Here is a 19161-nt window from a genome sequence, read left to right on the forward strand (position 1 = left end):
AAAAAAAAAAAAAAAAAAAAAAAAAAAAAAAAGAACAAGCAGGGCCTGAACTGAACTCACGACCCTGAGATCAAGACCTGTGCTGAAGAGTCAGACACTTAACCAACTGAGCCTCCCAGGTGTCCCAAACAAAAAAATATTTAAGTCCTTTTAAACTTTTCTTTGTCTCTTTCAAATATTATACAAACTGAGACAAATAAGGACCTATTTTCTTCTTAACTGAGAGCCTCTCTGATAATATAGTTAGTTTTACTTTTATTCCACAGTACGAGATGTCTATACAGTTGAAATAAAGATGATTTACCATTTCTAAAAGCTATTTATTGAACAAAATATTTTAATATCTACCTTTAGGTTAATAGGTATTATTTACCTAGGCTATTTTACCAAACTACAATGTAAATATTATCATTAAATAATTAAAAATTAAAGCGCACTGATTGTCTTCATTTTTTTATTACAGTGTTATCAAATTCATAAATCTGTATCTAATAAAAAGATTTTTAATAGTACCTTGTGCACACTTAATATTTAAGCCACATCCAAAATGATACTAACACCTTATTCAGGTATGTACCTGATCAAAGAACACTGTCTTCTCATAATAGCAAAAATATTTTATATTAATATCTATCTACTAGAAGCAGTGATCTCCCAACTTTTAAAGCCAAAAAATACAATGCCATCATATTCTGAATTATTCTGTGAATTTTATTTGTGAAAAATTATTGGTATTTAACTGGTTATTTTAATAATATAAATATAGAGGTCATTACTTTTGGGTTCTTTAATTTTTAATAAAAATTTAAGGTGAATATTATTTCAAATATAGAAACACTGCAAGGGATTACAAAGATAGTCAATCATATGCATTTTGATATTATTAAAAAGGGGGTCATCTTTTATTATGACAATTTTCTCTATTACAATGACTTTTTATTTACAAAGACAGAAAACTCATACATTCATTACTAGTATGTAAGATAGAAACTCTACATTCTCTCTTATCATCTCAAAATCTCTAGTTAAAGGACATGTTTGGGATAGAAATTTACCATAACAGAGTAAAGAGTCAATTAAATAAAAATAGCTCCTGCCGATTGTGAGAAAAGTCACATGGTAACTCAGCCCATGTGAATGGTTCTTCATTCTACATCTTAGGAGCCCTACAATATACCCTCTTAACAGATAAAAGGATTGATATGCAACTAATGCTATTGTTTTTGCTGACTAGATGGTCCCCAGAAAAACCACTTATCTACCACTACGACTTTTTGAAAAAGGTTCTTTTATAGTAGGAATTTCTCTGCTTCACAGGAGAGACAAGAATCAGTAGAACTATGATTTCAGAGTGTTCCTCTTTCATGCCCCTCCTTCATACCTGGGAAATACTGAAAACTAGGAGAACAAAAAGAAAGAATATTTCAAGTGTTCCAACTGCATGCCTACCAATAGTCACTATTCATAGACAAAGCACTTTAAAACATTACTACATAAGGCTTGATTTTGAATCAAGTTCAAGAATGAAAAGATGGTCCCCAAACAGTAAATTCAGTTGCCTATAAAGAAGAAACTATGTTATGAGGGCAGGTAAATCTTCATATTAACTCCAGAAATACATTCAATAGCTAGAAAAAATATGCAAGCTAGAATAATTTCCAAGAAAGTTGGTAGGCCTAAATTCAAAATGCATTAAATGCTTAGAAGACTATGTCCTAGGTAAGATCTTTTATGGCAAACTACGGAGTAATACTATCATGCATATTACACTTTCCACTCAGAGAATCACTTACCTGCGTGAGGTCAGGAATGTCACCTTTATCAATGCCAACTTGCTGTGGATTAAAAAAAATAAGGAGTTACTTAGTGGGAATTTTTTTTAATTAATTTCTTTGCATTTAACAGAAGATAACCCACAGAATTAGTTAAAACCACAGCTCAATCCTGGTATACAAGAACTGTCAATCTCACTTTGAAAGTCTGTCTTGTGTAGTTTTCCATTCAACATAATAGAGCAATGATTTTGTTCATGTAGTTAGATATAATAAAGGTACAAAATTTTACCAAAGGCCAAAAAAGATTCAGGAAATTGAAGTATAAAATTTAAGGTTTCAGGGCTCCTGGGTGGCTCAGTGGGTTAAGCCTCTGCCTTCGGCTCAGGTCATGATCTCGGGGTCCTAGGATTGAGCCCTGTATCAGGCTCCCTGCTCAGTGGGGAGCTTGCTTCCCCCTCTCTCTGTGCCTGCCTCTCTGCCTACTTGTGATCTCTCTCTGTCACATAAGTAAATAAAATCTTTAAAAAAAAAAAAATTTAAGATTTCCTCCATGGCAAATGGCAGCTAAAAAGTTAAAAAAAAATGCTTAGCCTAAATCTAAATAGTTATAAATGCTCAGTAAATCCTCTGGACAGGGAATGTTCATTTAGTTTCAATAACTTGTTCAGGGTATATTATCCACCCCTCTTCCCACAGAGAGAATCATTTTGTTTGTTTCTTACATATCCTCTCAAAGTTTTTTTATGTATACCCAAGGAAATTGGAAATTTATAAATACATATTTATTTCCCACATTATTTTACAATAGTGTATTTATATATATGTATATATATACACATACACTGAGCTTATATTTTTCATTTAACAATATATCTCAGACCTATATCCACATTAACAGTGTTTCTTTATTTTTTAAACAGCGTCTTTTCCTATGATTTATTTATTTAACAAATTATGTATTAACAAGCATTGGCGTTGCTTCCCATCTCTGGCCATTGCAAGCCCTGCTGCACAGAGCACTGTGCACCTGTGTGGACACATCTGTAGGATACATGTGTAGGAGTAGAATTACTAGGTAAAAGCACAGTGAAATTTTAAGTGTTGGTAGCTTGGGGAAGGGAAGCAGTGGAGCAAGGAAGAGCAGAATGGGGAAACAGCAAGAAAGAGTACAAATATGGGAATATATAAATGAAGGTGAATCAAAGAAGAGGGTATGTACGTGTTCACTATACTGCTCTATCAACTCTTTTGTGGGTTTAAAAATTATTCAAAATAAAAACTTAGGGAAAATAGAAGTCATAACATCAATTCTTTCTTTTTATTTAAATGATAAAATTTGGGCTCAAAGAAACAAAGTGGGTTAAAATCAAATCCCTCTGAGAAATGAACTGTTTTGCTCAAGTTGGTGGAACTGCAGAAGCAAATACATTAAGTGTAAGTGTTGGGCTCCTACAAAGACAGTAAGGCAAACTAGAGATCAGGAAGCCCACTTGTTTGACAAATGCTCTTAGTTAAGTTCTTTTGCTTTCTCTATGTGTACAGCAGGGTTTCTCAGCCTTGCCACCATTCACAATTTTGGATGATAATGCTTTGATAGGGTCTGTCTTGTGCACTGTACAATATTAGCAACATCCTTCTCTACCAAGTGGATGCCAGCAGACCTTCCCTTCCTCCAGTTGTGACAACCAAAAATGACTCCAGACACTGGATGCTGGGAAAGAGAAGGGAACAAAATCATCCCGTGTAGAAAATCACCAATGTAGAGCACTGACCCTCATTCTCCTAGAGCAACTTAGGCTGCAGGTTCCTCCCAGAGGTAAAGACATTACCTGCCAATGACCGAACTCTGCTTTAGGGAAGCTAATGTCGTTTCCCTAAATTCACTTAACTATTTTAATTATGGAAATTATAAACTAAGATAACTTCATTCCATTCCATTTATTTCCATACTTTAATACCTCTTTAGGTGATCCATTAAAATATTAATATGAATGAAGTCAGTATTTTTGAAATTAAAGTATTACAGATCTTTAATATTGGGAACATTTTGATAAAAGGTGATGTGTTTCTCTTAAACAGATAGTTAACAGAACTTTCTTGAACAGAAAGACATAATTTAGGAATTCTTTCTTGACACTGCTATTTTCACTAACCTGAACTTCTGAACCATAATATAATTGGAGGCTTGAGCTGAGGTGTGACTGTATTACAGAAATCTCATCACTTTCTGTCTGCAAATATTCTGGGAGACATAACTCCTACGACTTGGTATTTAATCTTAGAATAGCAAACTAAGAATAACTTAGTTCCATAAAAAGGGAAGTGTGTTTAGCAGAAATGCCTATTACCTATAAAATAACCATTTTACAAAGTTTCAGTTGCCTGCTTTAGGAGACTTTATTGTAAGAATTCAAAACACGCTAAGTTTTCTACACTTCGAGCAATTTCTCTGGGGTATTTGAATATTTCCATATAAGTTGTCCAACCACTCTGTTTTTTTTTTTTTAATATGGCAGATAATTTGTTAATGTTTGCCAAATAGCTAATATATATAGTTATATTTTAAAAATGGCAATCTGGAAATCTTCAGGAAAATGGTACCAATTATAGGGTAGCTACGGAATCTAAGTCCATTCATAAGTACACCACACAAGAGCAGTTTGGTACAGAAAGAAGATTTGTACATTTCTTTTTTTTTTTTTTTTAGATTTATTTACATATTTATTTATTTGACAGAGAGAGAGAGAGATCACAAGTAGGCAGAGAGGCAGACAGAGAGAGAGGGGGAAGCAGTCTCCCTGCTGAGCAGAGCCTAATGTGGGGCTCGATCCCAGGACCCTGAGATCATGACTCAAGCAGAGGGCAGAGGCTTAACCCACTGATCCACCCAGGTGCTCCGCTTTGTACATTTCTTAAGAAATTTCTGTATTTAGGGGCACCTGGGTGGCTCAGTGGGTTAAGGCCTCTGCCTTCGGCTCGGGTCATGATCTTGGGGTCCTGGGATCGAACCCCTGCTTCCTCCTCTCTCTGCCTGCCTCTCTGCCTGCTTGTAATCTCTGTCTGTCAAATTGAAAAAATAAAGATCTTTAATAAAAAAAAAGAAATTTCTGTAATTACCAATACAAACCACTCAACAATGGTTCAAACAATTAATGTCTATATTATGAGCAATATAATTTAAAGATTTTTTTTTTTTTTTTTTTTTTTTTGTGAGAGAGAGAGGGAGAGAGAGCAAGCACAGGCAGACAGAATGGCAGGCAGAGACAGAGGGAGAAGCAGGCTCCCCGCCAAGCAAGGAGCCTGATGTGGGACTCGATCCCAGGACGCTGGGATCATGACCTGAGCCGAAGGCAGCTGCTTAACCAACTGAGCCACCCAGGCGTCCCTGAGCAATATAATTTAAATAAAGAAAACAAATGGTTACTGTTAGCCCATTGTAGGTGTCTATTCTATTAAAAAATAATTTTGTAAATTAGTATCATTCTATAAAAAGTCTTAGTCATAGTGTTCAAATAAAAGTAGAATATTTGTATTGAGTTATTTAGACTCTCAAAATAACATCTAATTTCTGTGTATTTCCTTCTCAACAGCCTGAAATGGGCCCATGCTAACATGAGGTGATCAAGAGACATGAAATAAAATTTTACATCTAAAAATAGAATGAGCTAATAAATAAGTACCCCATTTCTCGTGAAGACCTTACAGTGTTGATCAGACCTTACAGTGCTGATTAGAGAAATGTATACCCCAACCATCACATGTCCAGCTCCTTACCTATCTAACATATATAATAAGAGGTGGGGGACCGGGTAGCATGTGCACCAGGAATTAATGGAACAATGAAAGGATCTTCCGCTCTGGATGCGTAGGCATAATTGATCTTTCCACAGAAAAAGTCAGGCAAATTTTACTAGATTATATTGGTAACTGGGTTAAACCATAGGAAAATCTTATCAAATACAAAAAGTAAAATTGTGTAGCAGCCAAACCAAAAGTTTCAAGCAATTCTATCCTTTCTTAAAGACAAATCAACATCAATAAGCCCATGAGAAATACACATAAACATGCTTTAATGTATATGTAATACCTATAAACTATTCCTTACCCTTTGCTTCCCATATTATTTGTAAATAAACAAAGACTTCTATTCTGATTATGAACTCTATGGACCAAAGGTCAAGAGGCAGCATTTTGTAGTATCAGTCTCCTAATTTGAATGTGATAATTACTATTCCTGTGAATAAATGAAATTTGAAAGAAAATGTACGGACCAGAGTGCTTTCGGAATTGTGTGTATAAAATGCTTGTTCTTGTGCTATATTCTCAAAACGGCAAAAACAGCAAAACCATGGCATGAACCTCCCAAGCTCAAGGCCTCGTATGCTTTGCTGTTGGGCTTCAGAACTCCTCGCACGTGGCGCTCCAGTCAACCCAACAATTTGTTCACTGACAATGTAAGATAAGAATCAACTGTCCAACCTGCGAAAGGACTGTAATAACAATGTCATAACTCTCAGTACCAGTATCAATCAATAACTGGATTTCATAAGAGGAAACTTCAACTTACAGGCAACCTTGGGAAGACCAACTATACAGTTACAGACAACCTTAAGAAACAATTTATAGACTTCATAAAATTAATGATACTTTAATTTTTTCATTGTATTTAAATCACTGACAAAATAAAAAGGTTTCATTTATGATTTCTACACACTGAGAAAAATAAATGGACTTTCCTAAGGACTTTTTTTTTCAGGGTTCAATAAAAAGGAAGCCCTTCCATATGATCAAAGATAGCTATTAAGTAGAGAGGAGAGATAAACAACCTTGCAAAGCTGTGAATCTGCTCAGTACCCATGAAACTTGTATTTGAACACAGAGTGATTATCTAATTGGGATGCAGGAGTATAAAGTACCATTGGAGTGAGAAGTTGGAAGAGAGGATCTCTGAGATCACTTCCAACCCTAATATACTGGGGCTCTGGGACAGAATGCCTTGTCAGATTATAAGCCCTATTATTGACTCTAGATACGTAAGTGAATATTCTTAAATTATATTCCCAACACAGGTTACTATTACTTACCTCTGCAACTTTGAGAAATTCAGATACTCGTGTCATTCTAGTTAGAAATCGTTTGTAAATTTCTAGGGCATCTTTACATTGTCCTTTCTTCATTTCAAAAAACTTTTCTGGAAGAGATAGATAAGCATTTTGAAAAGACTATAATATTCAATTTTCTTCTAAGCTTAATACTGTTAATTAAAACTTAAATGAATGTTTGGATCAAAACACTAGGCACTAAAACCTCTACGAGGTTCTAAAGCACCTAAACAAAGGGGAACCGTGAAGTTTAAGACCAGTGTTAGGTTCTAGGTGTCTCAAAGGGAAGCATTTAAATAATGAAAGCACACCTGAAGTAGAACATATGAAGTGTCACAACAAGTTAACTCATGATCCATATATCCTAGAACCCTGCTTTAGAAAACAGCATCAAATATTTGCTGATAATCTCAAAAGTTATGACTGCATTCTATAGCATCATTACTTTCTTACTAGCTCACCATAAACCAATAAGGTATATATCATAAAGCAATAAATTTCTCCGAGTTAAAGAATTCTTTAAATTGTCTATACACTGTATAAACTGATACTTTTGTTGGCCACAAGAGATTTCTTTCAAACATTATAATGTGTCTCTTAGTTATAAAGTAGTGGAGTTTTATGAAAAATATTTGGTTTACCAAACTCATCATGGTTTTCTAGTCCACAATTGTATTTTGTTTCTTAACCTTCAGCTTCCCAGACAGAAAAAGAGAGGATCCCTTTGCTGCTCTCTTTTGCACTCCCAAGACTGGAATTCAGAATCACTAGGGTGCTATAGTTCCATTATAATTACATTACATGAGTGTAGTTTCTCCATATGTGTTTGGAAGAAAACCAGCACTTTATCAGTATTTTTGCCAGCCAGTCATTTATCAGTTCATTCAGTCAATAATTACTGACATGGCAGATGGAGACAGAGAAGGCCAGGGTCTACAATAGCTTCCAGGCAACTCCGGATCATAACTGAAGATGATTTTGTATTCTTTATTATTTTATATTTTCACACAGTGAAACACATGCTATTTTTATATTCTTTCATACTTTAAAGTTCTTCATTTCATTCAGCATGTAATTTTACTACCTTAAAAGTATTTTGAATTTTCTCAAGAAAGGTTTAATAATATATAATTACACAAAGAACTAATTATTGAGGGTAGCTACTCATTACCTTCTGTTGACAGTCTGGGTAATTTTACATTTAACACGGACCTCCCCTGTAGGGCATTCAAGGGAGGCAAAAAGATCAAGAAAACAAACACATACTGTTTTCCACTTAAGATTTGAGAGGGATGTGAATCTTTTAAAAAATGGCCAAATCTAACCTAGGAGGTATTATGCTAAGTGAAGCAAGTCGGAGAAAGACAAATACCATATGATTTCACTTAGATGTAGAATTTAAAAAATAAAACAAACAAAAAATAAAGACTCTTAAATACAGAGAACAAACTGGCGGTTGGCAGAGGGGAGGGGTGGGGGATGGGTAAAGTGGATGAAAGGAATTAAGAAGTATGACGTTCCAGTTATAAAATAAATAAGTCACACAGATGAAAAGTACAGCATGGAGAACACAATAATACTGTAGTAACACCGTATGGTGACAGATGGTGAGTGCACTTACGGTCAGCATTAAGTGATGATGTATAGAATTGTCAAATCAATATGTTGATACATCTGAAACTAATATAATATTGTATGTCAACTACACTTCAACTTTAAAAAATGGCTGAATCTAATCTTTATCTGCTCTATCCTGTTTTCTAATGCTACACATAGACTCTTGGTGCTGTAAGGGAACAAATCTTTTTCAGTTAACTTCTGGGGGGGGAAAAAAGGACTTATTCTGGTAAAATACAATTCTTTCTTTTCTTTTCCTTTCTTTCTTTCTCTCTCTCTTTCTCTCTTTCTAAGATTTTATTTATTTGACAGAGACAGAGACAGCGAGAAAGGGAATACAAGCAGGGGGAGTGGGAAGGAGAAGGAGGCTTCCCACTGAGTAGGAGGCCTGATGTGGGGCTCTATCCCAGGACCCTGGGATCATGACCTGAGCTGAAGGCAGACGCTTAACAACTGAGCCACCCAAGCGCCCCTCTTTCTTTCTTTTTAAACAATCTTCACATAAATAATTTCTTTCAAATGTCTAAATTACTTTTCTTTACTACAACTAAGGTCATTTCTTTGCATCAGATCTTCAGCAATAACACAAAAAGAGAAACCAACTGAATAATCTCAATTTCCTTTTAGAACCAATATATCAGACCCTTAAGCAATTTTTCTCTGTCTCTTCTGGATGCTTTTTAAATTGTTCATATCTTTCATGGTAATTCAGGATTCAGGAACAAAAGTAATGACATTTTTATGGCTTTAGGTTATAATTTCCTTTGTTTCAGTTACAGTGGCAATGACACAGAAAAGCAACATGTGCTGATGTAGGAGGAGTGGTGAAGTGCCCTTGCCCTCTTAGGGACTAGGGTAGGGCCAGGAGCAATTCATACTCTTAAGAGAGGGGATGGGTCATCCAAAAATGAGCCTCTGTCTTTATTTCATACTACAGATAAGATATGTGGATTTTCAGCATTTGAAATGAAATTCCGAACTTGGCTTTTGTAACATTAATCTTTATAACGTGTTGATAAATTCCCTTTTCATATTAGTATTAATTTTCACAGAATAACTGTCCTAAGGAAAAAGAACCTGATGAAAAGGATCTTATTCCTGTGAAATAAATTCAGGCTTTTCATGTGGACTATCACTTATGCCCATAAGTCATACTTCTTACTTGCACATCAGCTTCATTATAGTGATAAAATGTTTGCAAAGATTTGCAGCACCAACATTGATTCCAACATGAGATGCAGAGAATTGCTCATGAAGTCCTTGATTAAAACTAACTCGTAATGTATTTATAAAGTTAATTACTAGCACTACTTAGTAAATAAACAAAAAACACACCTGTGTCAAAATACTTAGGATAGTAAGTGTACATATCTTCTAGAGTGTTACTTACTTTTTTTTTTATTATGTTATGTTGGTCACCATACAGTACATCATTAGTTTTTGATGTAGTGTTCCAAGATTTAGTGTTTACACATAACACTCAGTGCTCCATGCAGTACGTGTCCTCCATAATACACATCACCGTAGTGTGTTACTTTCAAAAGAGCAATTTAACAGCAATGCTGAATGAAAGCCACTCAACAGCAAAAGGTGATAAGGCAAGAATGCACACCTCTACCACTTTTGAAGTCAGGTTTTTAATATGAAGATACAACTCTCTTTTTCTGATCCTAATGTTAGCCAATAGACTATCCTTTTCAAATTAGATGAAATAAAAATATATATTGCAGGGTTATCATTTTAAAATACAGAGAAAATGCATTCTTACTATAATCTTATCTCTGAAGTCAACAAAAAGAGAAAATAAAACAGAGCAGCAGTAAAATAGATGGTCAAGAGATCTAAGAGAAACACGTGGCTTAATGTGTTCAACTGCTAAATGAATTTTAAAGGCAGTAAGTCTGATGTCCTTAAAGCAGAGGCAAGAAACAAACAAGGGTACACTAGTGAGAGGGCATGAGAAGGAATCAGCAGAACTTAATTTCTGACAGCTATGGAGTTGGGTAAGACGAGCAACTCAAAGATAACTGAGGCTTTAGGTTTAAAAGACTATACATACCAACAGAAATGAGATTAGGAAGGGCAAATTCAAGAGTTCAATTTTGGACATTGCTGAATTTTAAGTATCTAAATTTAAGAGTCTACAAAGAAAGACTTGCAAAACCGAAGCTCGGAAGAAAGGTCACAGACTGAAATAATAGACCTGGGACTCATCATAAGGACATCTCCATAAGAAAACACAGGGTTTCCAATGAAAAATATACACAAAAAGCAGAAAAGTAACTGGCTAGAAATGAACCTTCGCAAAAACTCACATTTATGAGTGGTAAGGAAGAGTAAGATAGGCCCTCAAAAGGGAATGGGAAGATCAGTTATTTTGGTTTACTAATAAACACTCCCACCTGAAATAAAGGTAATACAGTGTTGGATTACCTATTAAGAACAGGTATCTTTCCCCAATAAGGCAAAATCTCTAAGAGCACTGTGCTTGATTGCCTTACTCAAGCCCCATTCTCTCTCTAAACTCATGAGAAGCCAGGATGGTGGATGCAAATTCAGTTCTGTAAGTTAGATGGACCTGTGAGAGATCTGGAAAGTAAACTGAGGCAGAAGCCATCTTCCTATACATCTTTGGCTATTTCTGTGACAAGAAAGTCCCAGAAGTGTAAGATTATTCTTCGGCAGCATTCCACTGTCCACCTCCAGCTTCCCGGGTTTTGAAAAGTAGTGGTTATAGTCACATCCATTTGATGGGACTCCCTGCTTCCTCAATTATAGCTTCAGGTGTCTGGGTTCTACCTCCCTACAGCTGCAAGGTAGCTGAGGTGGTGGCAGCAGCTTCTTATTTTTAGTTTACTGCAAAGTAGTGACCTCAGAAGTGGAAGCTTCCCCAGTGTGTAAGAATTTATTATTCTGTAAGTGATTCAGGAACCACTTCCTGCAGCCTTCTGATAATTACTTAAGCACCCAACTCCCTACTTTACATCCCTTTCTAATTAGAGTGAGGAGAGTGGTTTCTGTTTCTTGAATAAACACAGTATTGGGTAATTGAAGTGGCTGTAGAAATGAGACCCTCAAAAATGCCAGAGATGGGACTCTGGGATTAGATATGTAACTGGCTGGATCTGAAGGTAGTAATGACTACCCATGACTGTCGGAAAATTGGATTCTCATGGTCTCTGCTATATAGGAGCAAAATGATTACTTAAATCATAACCTATGGTTTTCTGAAATGAGCAGCTAAAATGAAGATCATCAGACCAAGCAGCTGCTGGGAGAGACCACCATGATGGGAATAAGGCAAGAAGAATGCAGAGTCGATGGCTGCTCCTGACTCCAAAGGAAAATGACAACACAGGATTTTAAATTATTGGTTCATGCACCAGACAGTGGCACTCCAAAACTGCCCTCAGATAATCTTATCTCTTGCAGACATAGGGCTGTCATCAATGAAAGTCAGGGAGTCTAATCTCGTAAGCTGCTGAATTACAATGTATGTGGTTAAGTTAAATTCCTAGCCTCACCACAGTCTCCTTTGTGAAAGGGTATTTGTTGAGAAGAAAAACTAGAAAGGGACCGGGTGATGGGTACTAAGGAGGGCACATGCTGTGATGAGTACTGGGTGTTATAGTTAACTAATGAATCATTGAACACCACATCCAAAACTAATTATGTACTATACAGTGGCTAACTAAACATAATAAAAAACAAAACAAAACAATAACAACAACAACAACAAAAACTAGAAAGGAGACTGCTTGGGTAGATTCAAACCAAAGTGAGCCACTCTTGCTAGTAGAAGCTTTTCCTTCTCAGTCTGAAAAGGCTGGTCCTGTCTTGCTTGGTGATCCTGTAATCAAACCACCTTTCAAGAGGGAATGAAAATTTTTCTCATGTCCAATCCATCTATTTCTCATCTCTGTCCCCTCGCCAACTGCCTCAATACCTAGAATGAGGTCGAGAAGGCAGCAATCCCTGAATGGCCTAGGGAGACTAGTACAAAGTCTGAACCAAGAGGAAAAAAATATACATGCTAAAAGAAGTCCAAGCTCTTGCAAATTTCTGTTGGCAGTAGGGCTGCCAGATAAAATGCAAGATACTATGTTAAATTTGAATTATAAATAGATAACTTTTTAGCACAGATATGTCCCAAATATTGCATAGGACTTACTAATATTAAAAAAAATTCCTGTTGAGCTGAATACAAACGTAACTGGGCATCTTACAGTTTTCCCTCTGTATTTGGCAACCATTATTGATAAGAATGTAGAGAGTTGGTATGGATTATAAAGGTTCTGAACAGGAAGGAAAGTTTATTATATTAGATTTTGTGACACAATTGATAATTTTCAATTTGGGTGAACATGCCAAGAAACATGGATTCGAAATGCTAGCTGGAGCAACTGGAAGTAGCTCTAACACAGTGATTACCAAACTGAAATCCTAGACCAGGAGCAACAGCACCACTCTGGACCTTATTAGGAATGCAAATTCTCAGGCTCAACCCCAGACCTACTGAATTAGGAACTCTGGGTTAAGGTTTAGCATTCTGAATTTTAATAAGCTCTCCAAATAGTCTTGAGAAATGTCACTGAAACTCAGCCAAGAGCACTTTTTCCTCTTCTGCAGAAGAGACCTTTTTTAGGGTGAGTAGGCCCAGGGAAAGGGGTCGTACCGAGACTTTTCAGGACCACTAACTCTAAACTGATGGGACTTCCTAGGGACTTCACTCTATGTTCTACCAACTTGAGTGGAAGCTTTTTGGGGTAGGTGATAAAAGAAAATGAGATCCAGTGGATGTACACAGCTATCTGTGGTCATTTCCCCAGTTAAGTTGAATATACAGTTGGAAAAGAAACACTTTGAAACTAGCAGAGTCCCCACACTGGTTTCCTGACCTCTTGAAAGATACAGGGGTAGCAATTCCATCATTTCCTCAGTTAGCTTATATATCTGGTTTGTGAAATGGAAGGTGGGTAGAGAGTTACAATAGGTTACTGTGAACCTAACCAGGTGATGACCCCAACTTGCAGATTTCTAGACGTGTTCTTCTTACCAGCATAAAATCAGCATTCTTTTTTTTTTTTTAAATCAGCATTATTCTTGACACCTGATAGGCAGCTATCAAACTAGCACACTCTTGTATCCCTATATCAGTAAGCGAGCCCACAAGGAGTAGTTGGCTTTCATCTGGCAGCGATGACAGCATACGCTTGCTGTCTTATTTCAAGGGTATCAACCTCTCTGACTACTACAGTCTCATGGGTTATCACGTTAACGACATCAGGCTGATTGAACCCAGTGGGCAAGAATTTTAGTTATGTGAGGTGCCCTGATAAGTCCCATGTATGTCACGGGGTGGGAGAGAGTATTTATGAAAGTTCAGAGACCTGCTACATCAACTAAGTCTTCGGGTCCAAAGGTCTCTTCCATGTGAAAGACAAACTGCTTCACCTTGCAACCCTTATAACTAAAAGGCAGGCAGAAGTTTCCTGAGCTTTTTTAGTTTTAGAGGTAACATATACAACATGTATGTGTTCTGCTCCAAAAAGAGTATCAGGTGTGGTGTCCGGTATAAGCAGGATCCAGATCAGGGGAAAGCTCTGCAACGGCTCCAAACTGGAACCACATGGGCCTTTGTTCCCGAAGACGTGAAAGTACTCAAAGTGCCTGCAGTAGATTCAAATGCTGCAGAATGCATCTGGCACACTCCGATAGGAAAATACAGTGGAAACCTCTAGTGCTTTGGAGCAGAGCCATGTCTTCTTCAGACAGCATCTAATCTCCTTTGGAAAAACTGTTCTTGGCTTGCTTATAAAGACTAAGATTCTAAGCATAGAATATTGAGTGATCATAAGACCTCAAGTGTTATCTAATATACATACCCATGAGCTGGACAAGTACAAGAACACTCTATCATCAAATGAAAGTGGTATAGAAGCGGTCAGCCTCAAGGCAATCCTGAATACCCATGTGGGTTGTACAAACAGATGGCTCAGATTCCCACTGTACCTACTCTTCTGTTCCACATCTCTCTCTCCAATCATACCCTTGGTCTCTGGGGAGTTCCCCATGACCACGGGTCTGAGGAGAAAAAGAATTCAAGGTTGGTTTAGAGATGGTTTCTCATGCCAACACTAGTTATTACTATTTTTATTTTTTAAAAGACCTGCTTTACTTGAGAGAGAGAGAATGAGTGGGAGGGGGGCATAGGGAGAAGCAGATTCCCTGAAGAGCAGGAAGCCCAACACAGGACTCGATCCCAGGACCATGGGATCACGAGTAGAAGGTAGACGCTTAACCAACTGAACCAACCAGGTACCCAGTGTCGGCACTAGTTAAAAGTGGCTTGTTAAGTCATTATCCCCACAAAGGGGTGACTTTGAGAGAAGACAGAAATCTTCTATTGTAGGCCAAACTTCAAAGCAGTATATCTATCTGATTTCCAATTTATATCAAAGGAAAGATGGTGAGTTAGGGCACCTGGGTGGCTCAGTTGGTTAAGCATCCAATTGTTGATTTCAGCTCAGGTCATGTTCTCAGGTTTGTGGGATTAAGTTCCATGTCGGACTCTGGACTCAGCACAGAGTCTGCTTGAGATTCTCTTTCTCCTTCTCCCTCTGCTCCTCCCCCATGTGTGCTCTCCCTCTATCAAATAAATAAATGAATAAAATCTTAAAAAAAAAAAAAAAGATGGTGAGGGGGGCCTGGGTGGCTCAGTGGGTTAAGCCTCTGCCTTCAGCTCAGGTCATGATCTCAGGGTCCTGGGATTGAGCCCCCGCATCAGGCTCTCTGCTCAGCAGGGAGCCTGCCCCTCCTCCCCACCTGCCTCTATGCCTACTCGAGATCTCTCTCTCCCTGTGTCAAATAAATAAATAAAATCTTTAAAAAAAAAAAAGATGGTGAGACGAATGGAACTATATGAAAATACAAGCAATGCCTAACTGCTGCTGGCCTCAATGACCAGGGACTTGGAAAAAAATAAAATTGGAAGATTGGTAACAAGAAGGGCTGGAGAAAAGGTAGTGGGTGGACCTCTCAGAATGAATAAAGAGCAGGAGACAATTTTCATTCCATACAAAGGTAGACTAAAGAGCATATGCCACAAAAAGTTTCTCAGTGATCCAAGGATAAAAGGACTGATGAAGGGGCGCCTGGGTGGCTCAGTGGGTTAAGCCGCTGCCTTCGGCTCAGGTCATGGTCTCAGAGTCCTGGGATCGAGCCCCGCATCGGGCTCTCTGCTCTCTAGGGGAGCCTGCTTCCTCCTCTCTCTCTGCCTGCCTCTCTGCCTGCTTGTGATCTCTCTGTCAAATAAATAAATAAAATCTTTAAAAAAAAAAAAAAAAAAAAAAAGGACTGATGAACATATTGCCTATTATGTCAGAAATGGAAGTCATGAATAGGTCCAGGAACATAGTCTGATATATTTGCATCCTTGCTACGTCCCCAGTTGGTCAATGCCCGAGATCAACCCTGAACTTCTGGCATGGCATCATAACCCAGGGACTATAGAGTCATCCTCCAAGTAACAAGTTAAAGATTAATTCTTTTTACCAGAGAAAAGAGCAGTGATCCTTCTATTCCAGAATAGTTAGTTTATCTTGGGTAAAGATTTATCACCTCTGCCCATATGGTTTTGCCAGTACCACCATCTGGGGAATTACTCTCCTTCATGGTATCTCACACAATATTATTTTGCTGCATAAGAAGTGAGACAAGAGACACACCCCACAGGATTTGTCAGTCTTAGCATGAATCCCTTCCGTCCAGAAATAGCGGACCTTACAAAATGATGGAACAGTCTACAGAAGACACTATTTTAAACCCACTCTAAGAAGATACCTTAAGAGTCAGAGATTCTAGTATATGCTCTGAACCACTGGTCAGTCTATGGGCCACTGTTCACCACAGCTAGAGTATATGGGTCCAGAAAACTAGGAGCTGGAGTGGCTCTTCTATTATACTTAATGAGGTGGCAGTGGCTTCTTATTCCCTATCCATCTCTAGGGGTAGCATCAGAGGTAGCTGTGAGCACAGTGGAGCAGGACTTACTAGGACTTATTCTAAGAGGCAAAGCCTAGAAACTTCAGTCATTCTAGTATTTTACTGAGCACTAAAATCCTTGCATGGAAATCCTTTCCTGCTTAAAACATCTAGAATGCTTTCTGTTTCTTGCACTTAATCTTGACTGACATAAGAATAGAGAAATGTGACCTGAACAAATTATATATTTAGATTTATCTATTAAACCTTCGCATTCTGATATAGTCTTTATTCAAAACTACCATTGAGCAGTTCTACCTACCAAGTAAGTTAATAACGCCATCATTGTAGCAAGCAAAAAGTTTGATAAGATCTTTGAAAAGAAGCATAAATGCAGCATTTATGACACCATTTGTTAGCTCATTTGGATGCACCTAGAAAAAGATAAAAATTTAACATGTTAATTACATGTTATCAAATGACAATTTTTCTCAGAGTACATGAAAATGTCTTAAGGGATTACTAAGAAATTAATTCACATTCTATAAATCTTCTTATATGTCAGAATATTTTATTTTCATGAATCAGACATGTTTATCTAAACTTTTCATTTTGAGTTAACCACAAATCCACAGGCAGCTGTAAAAAATATAGAGATGCTATGCATGATTTACCCAGTTTCTCCTAACGATAACATCTTACACAAGTACTGTACAGCAGCACCACCAGCATATTGCGATTGCTATAATCCACTAGTCTTATTCATATTTCCCCAGTTTCGCTTGCACTTCTTTTGTAGAGGGGCTTCTCTATCTATTTGTACCACACGTGTAGGCTAGGGCATTTACCACCATACTCAAGAAAAGGGTATGGTTTTAAGAGACATGTCATGTTGGTATTGCCAGGAGGAAGGGCCATGACCAGACAAAAACAAGTCTCTTTGATGGATGGTGTCATTTAAGCAGTCTATATAAAAAGGCTTCTAATACTAGGCTAAGATATTTAACTATTTAGTTATCGAGGCTAAAGATCCATCTTGCAGCTACTTTACCCTGTTAAACACCACAGGAGACCATCACCCTGCTCCGAACACAAGGTTCCAAGAATGCAACATTCATAGTTTTCCATGACTTAAGTAAACACCCAGGAAACTGCGCAGACAATCTGGATAACCGCAGTCATCTCTACCATGCTAGGAGCCTACATGAAGTGTTCGTCTGGTTCATCAAAATGAAGGACATCTCAATCTGCTTCCTGAGTAGATTTCCAGGTATACCTGGAGCCCACCTTCAAACAGAAGACAGGACTAACTGTGTAGGGCACGTTATCTAGGGAGGTACATACATCAAACTCAAGCAGTGCATCAATCTGTCCCTGTAGTATCGGCATACTCTTCAGTAGCTTTTCAGGAGCCATTGTCCTCATTACACCATCGGCCCTACAATTGTTTAAGAAAAAGAAAAAGATGCAACTTCCTTGTTTGTAGAAAATTCAAGACCACGTGCATTCTTCCAAGCTGCACTCCCTCCATTTCCTTATTGAACTTGTGGGATGATTTTGAGATATTAAGAGGCTATAGTCGATTCCCCCCTCTACATTACTTCTTCTTCCCCATTCTTATTCCTCAAGCACATGGGCAGTGCTTTCTTCCTCTCTGCACTGCCCTCAGGAAGAAAGCAGTGGTTCGGATAAAAGAGATCAGTTGAATTACTGGATGGATTTTCCCAAATCTATAACAGAGGTGTAAGTTTTGTGAATGCCAGTTAGTTTTTTAAGAAAGAGAGAACACATGTCTTAGAAGTCTTCAAAACTGTAGGACTGGGAGTGTGGAGTGTATACTATTAACTCTCAAGGGAAGAAACATGCAAGCTGATAGGCACGGGCTGGCCAAAAGGAGACAGAGTTTAACCAGCTGCGGAGGACACAACCGGAGGTTCATGGGAGAGGGTGCGTCAGGCAGGGCACTGAACCCCGTGTCTGCCCACAGGCCCCTTATGGAGCCCCTGCCACCAGTGACGGTCCAGCTGGGCAGTATTAGAGTAGTTGAGGAAATACCCAGCTCATGTCAAGAGGCTAAAAGTGTCAACTTTCAGGGCATCTCCCACTTCAAGGGTAGGGAAAGCATCCCAAAGTATCCTTGTGTGCCCCTTTATGGGATGCAGAAGTTTCTAAGAAGGCTATAGACCTACTGAAGAAAGGCCACAATGCAGCTGGGTACATCAGCTACGGCTGCCAGGGGCCATGTAAGAAGTCAGAGGAAGACATGTAAACTAGAATCATCTCTAAGGAGAAGGGGATGACATAAAAACCTTAAATTTGTAAAATGTTCACCCACAAGAAACTAATTTATTCTGAACACACAAGTTTATATTGTTCAGCACCATAATTAAAACGTAATTGAAAGCTAAGCCTGGGTCACTGTTAGAAAAATAGAGTGTTGCCTTTTTGTGTGAATTCTTGAGACTAAAATATTAAACATTCTACAATACCTTGCCATTATTTCAAGTCAGGAACAGATACAAGATTTCCACAAATTTATGGCTGAACACTTCTGATTAAATTCAACAACTATTTAGAGGAAAATAAATGGTAATTATGAATTAAAATATAAGTGTTTGTTTCAACGAGGTTTTGTCAATCCATGGTTAGTATTAATAATCAGTTCAGTTATGGGGTGTGTGTGT

The 19161-nt window shown here is 37.7% G+C and overlaps 1 protein-coding gene across 1 annotated transcript in view; it reads right to left on the reverse strand.

The window, feature by feature from the left end:
- The window catches only part of LOC111147548 (synaptosome associated protein 91), a 148688-nt gene that overhangs the window by 79422 nt on the left and 50105 nt on the right, over positions 1-19161 (reverse strand). Inside the window, exons 6-9 of the mRNA XM_022503640.1 lie at positions 17822-17915; positions 16800-16911; positions 6860-6966; positions 1794-1835 (exon numbers count right to left, since the gene is read on the reverse strand). Of these exons, the coding sequence (XP_022359348.1) occupies positions 1794-1835; positions 6860-6966; positions 16800-16911; positions 17822-17915 (355 nt within the window). The remainder of the gene's footprint in view (positions 1-1793; positions 1836-6859; positions 6967-16799; positions 16912-17821; positions 17916-19161) is intronic.

This window comes from Enhydra lutris, unplaced genomic scaffold (assembly GCF_002288905.1).
Source record: "Enhydra lutris kenyoni isolate GAN:26980312 unplaced genomic scaffold, ASM228890v2 scaffoldscaffold17, whole genome shotgun sequence".
NCBI lineage: Eukaryota > Metazoa > Chordata > Mammalia > Carnivora > Mustelidae > Enhydra > Enhydra lutris.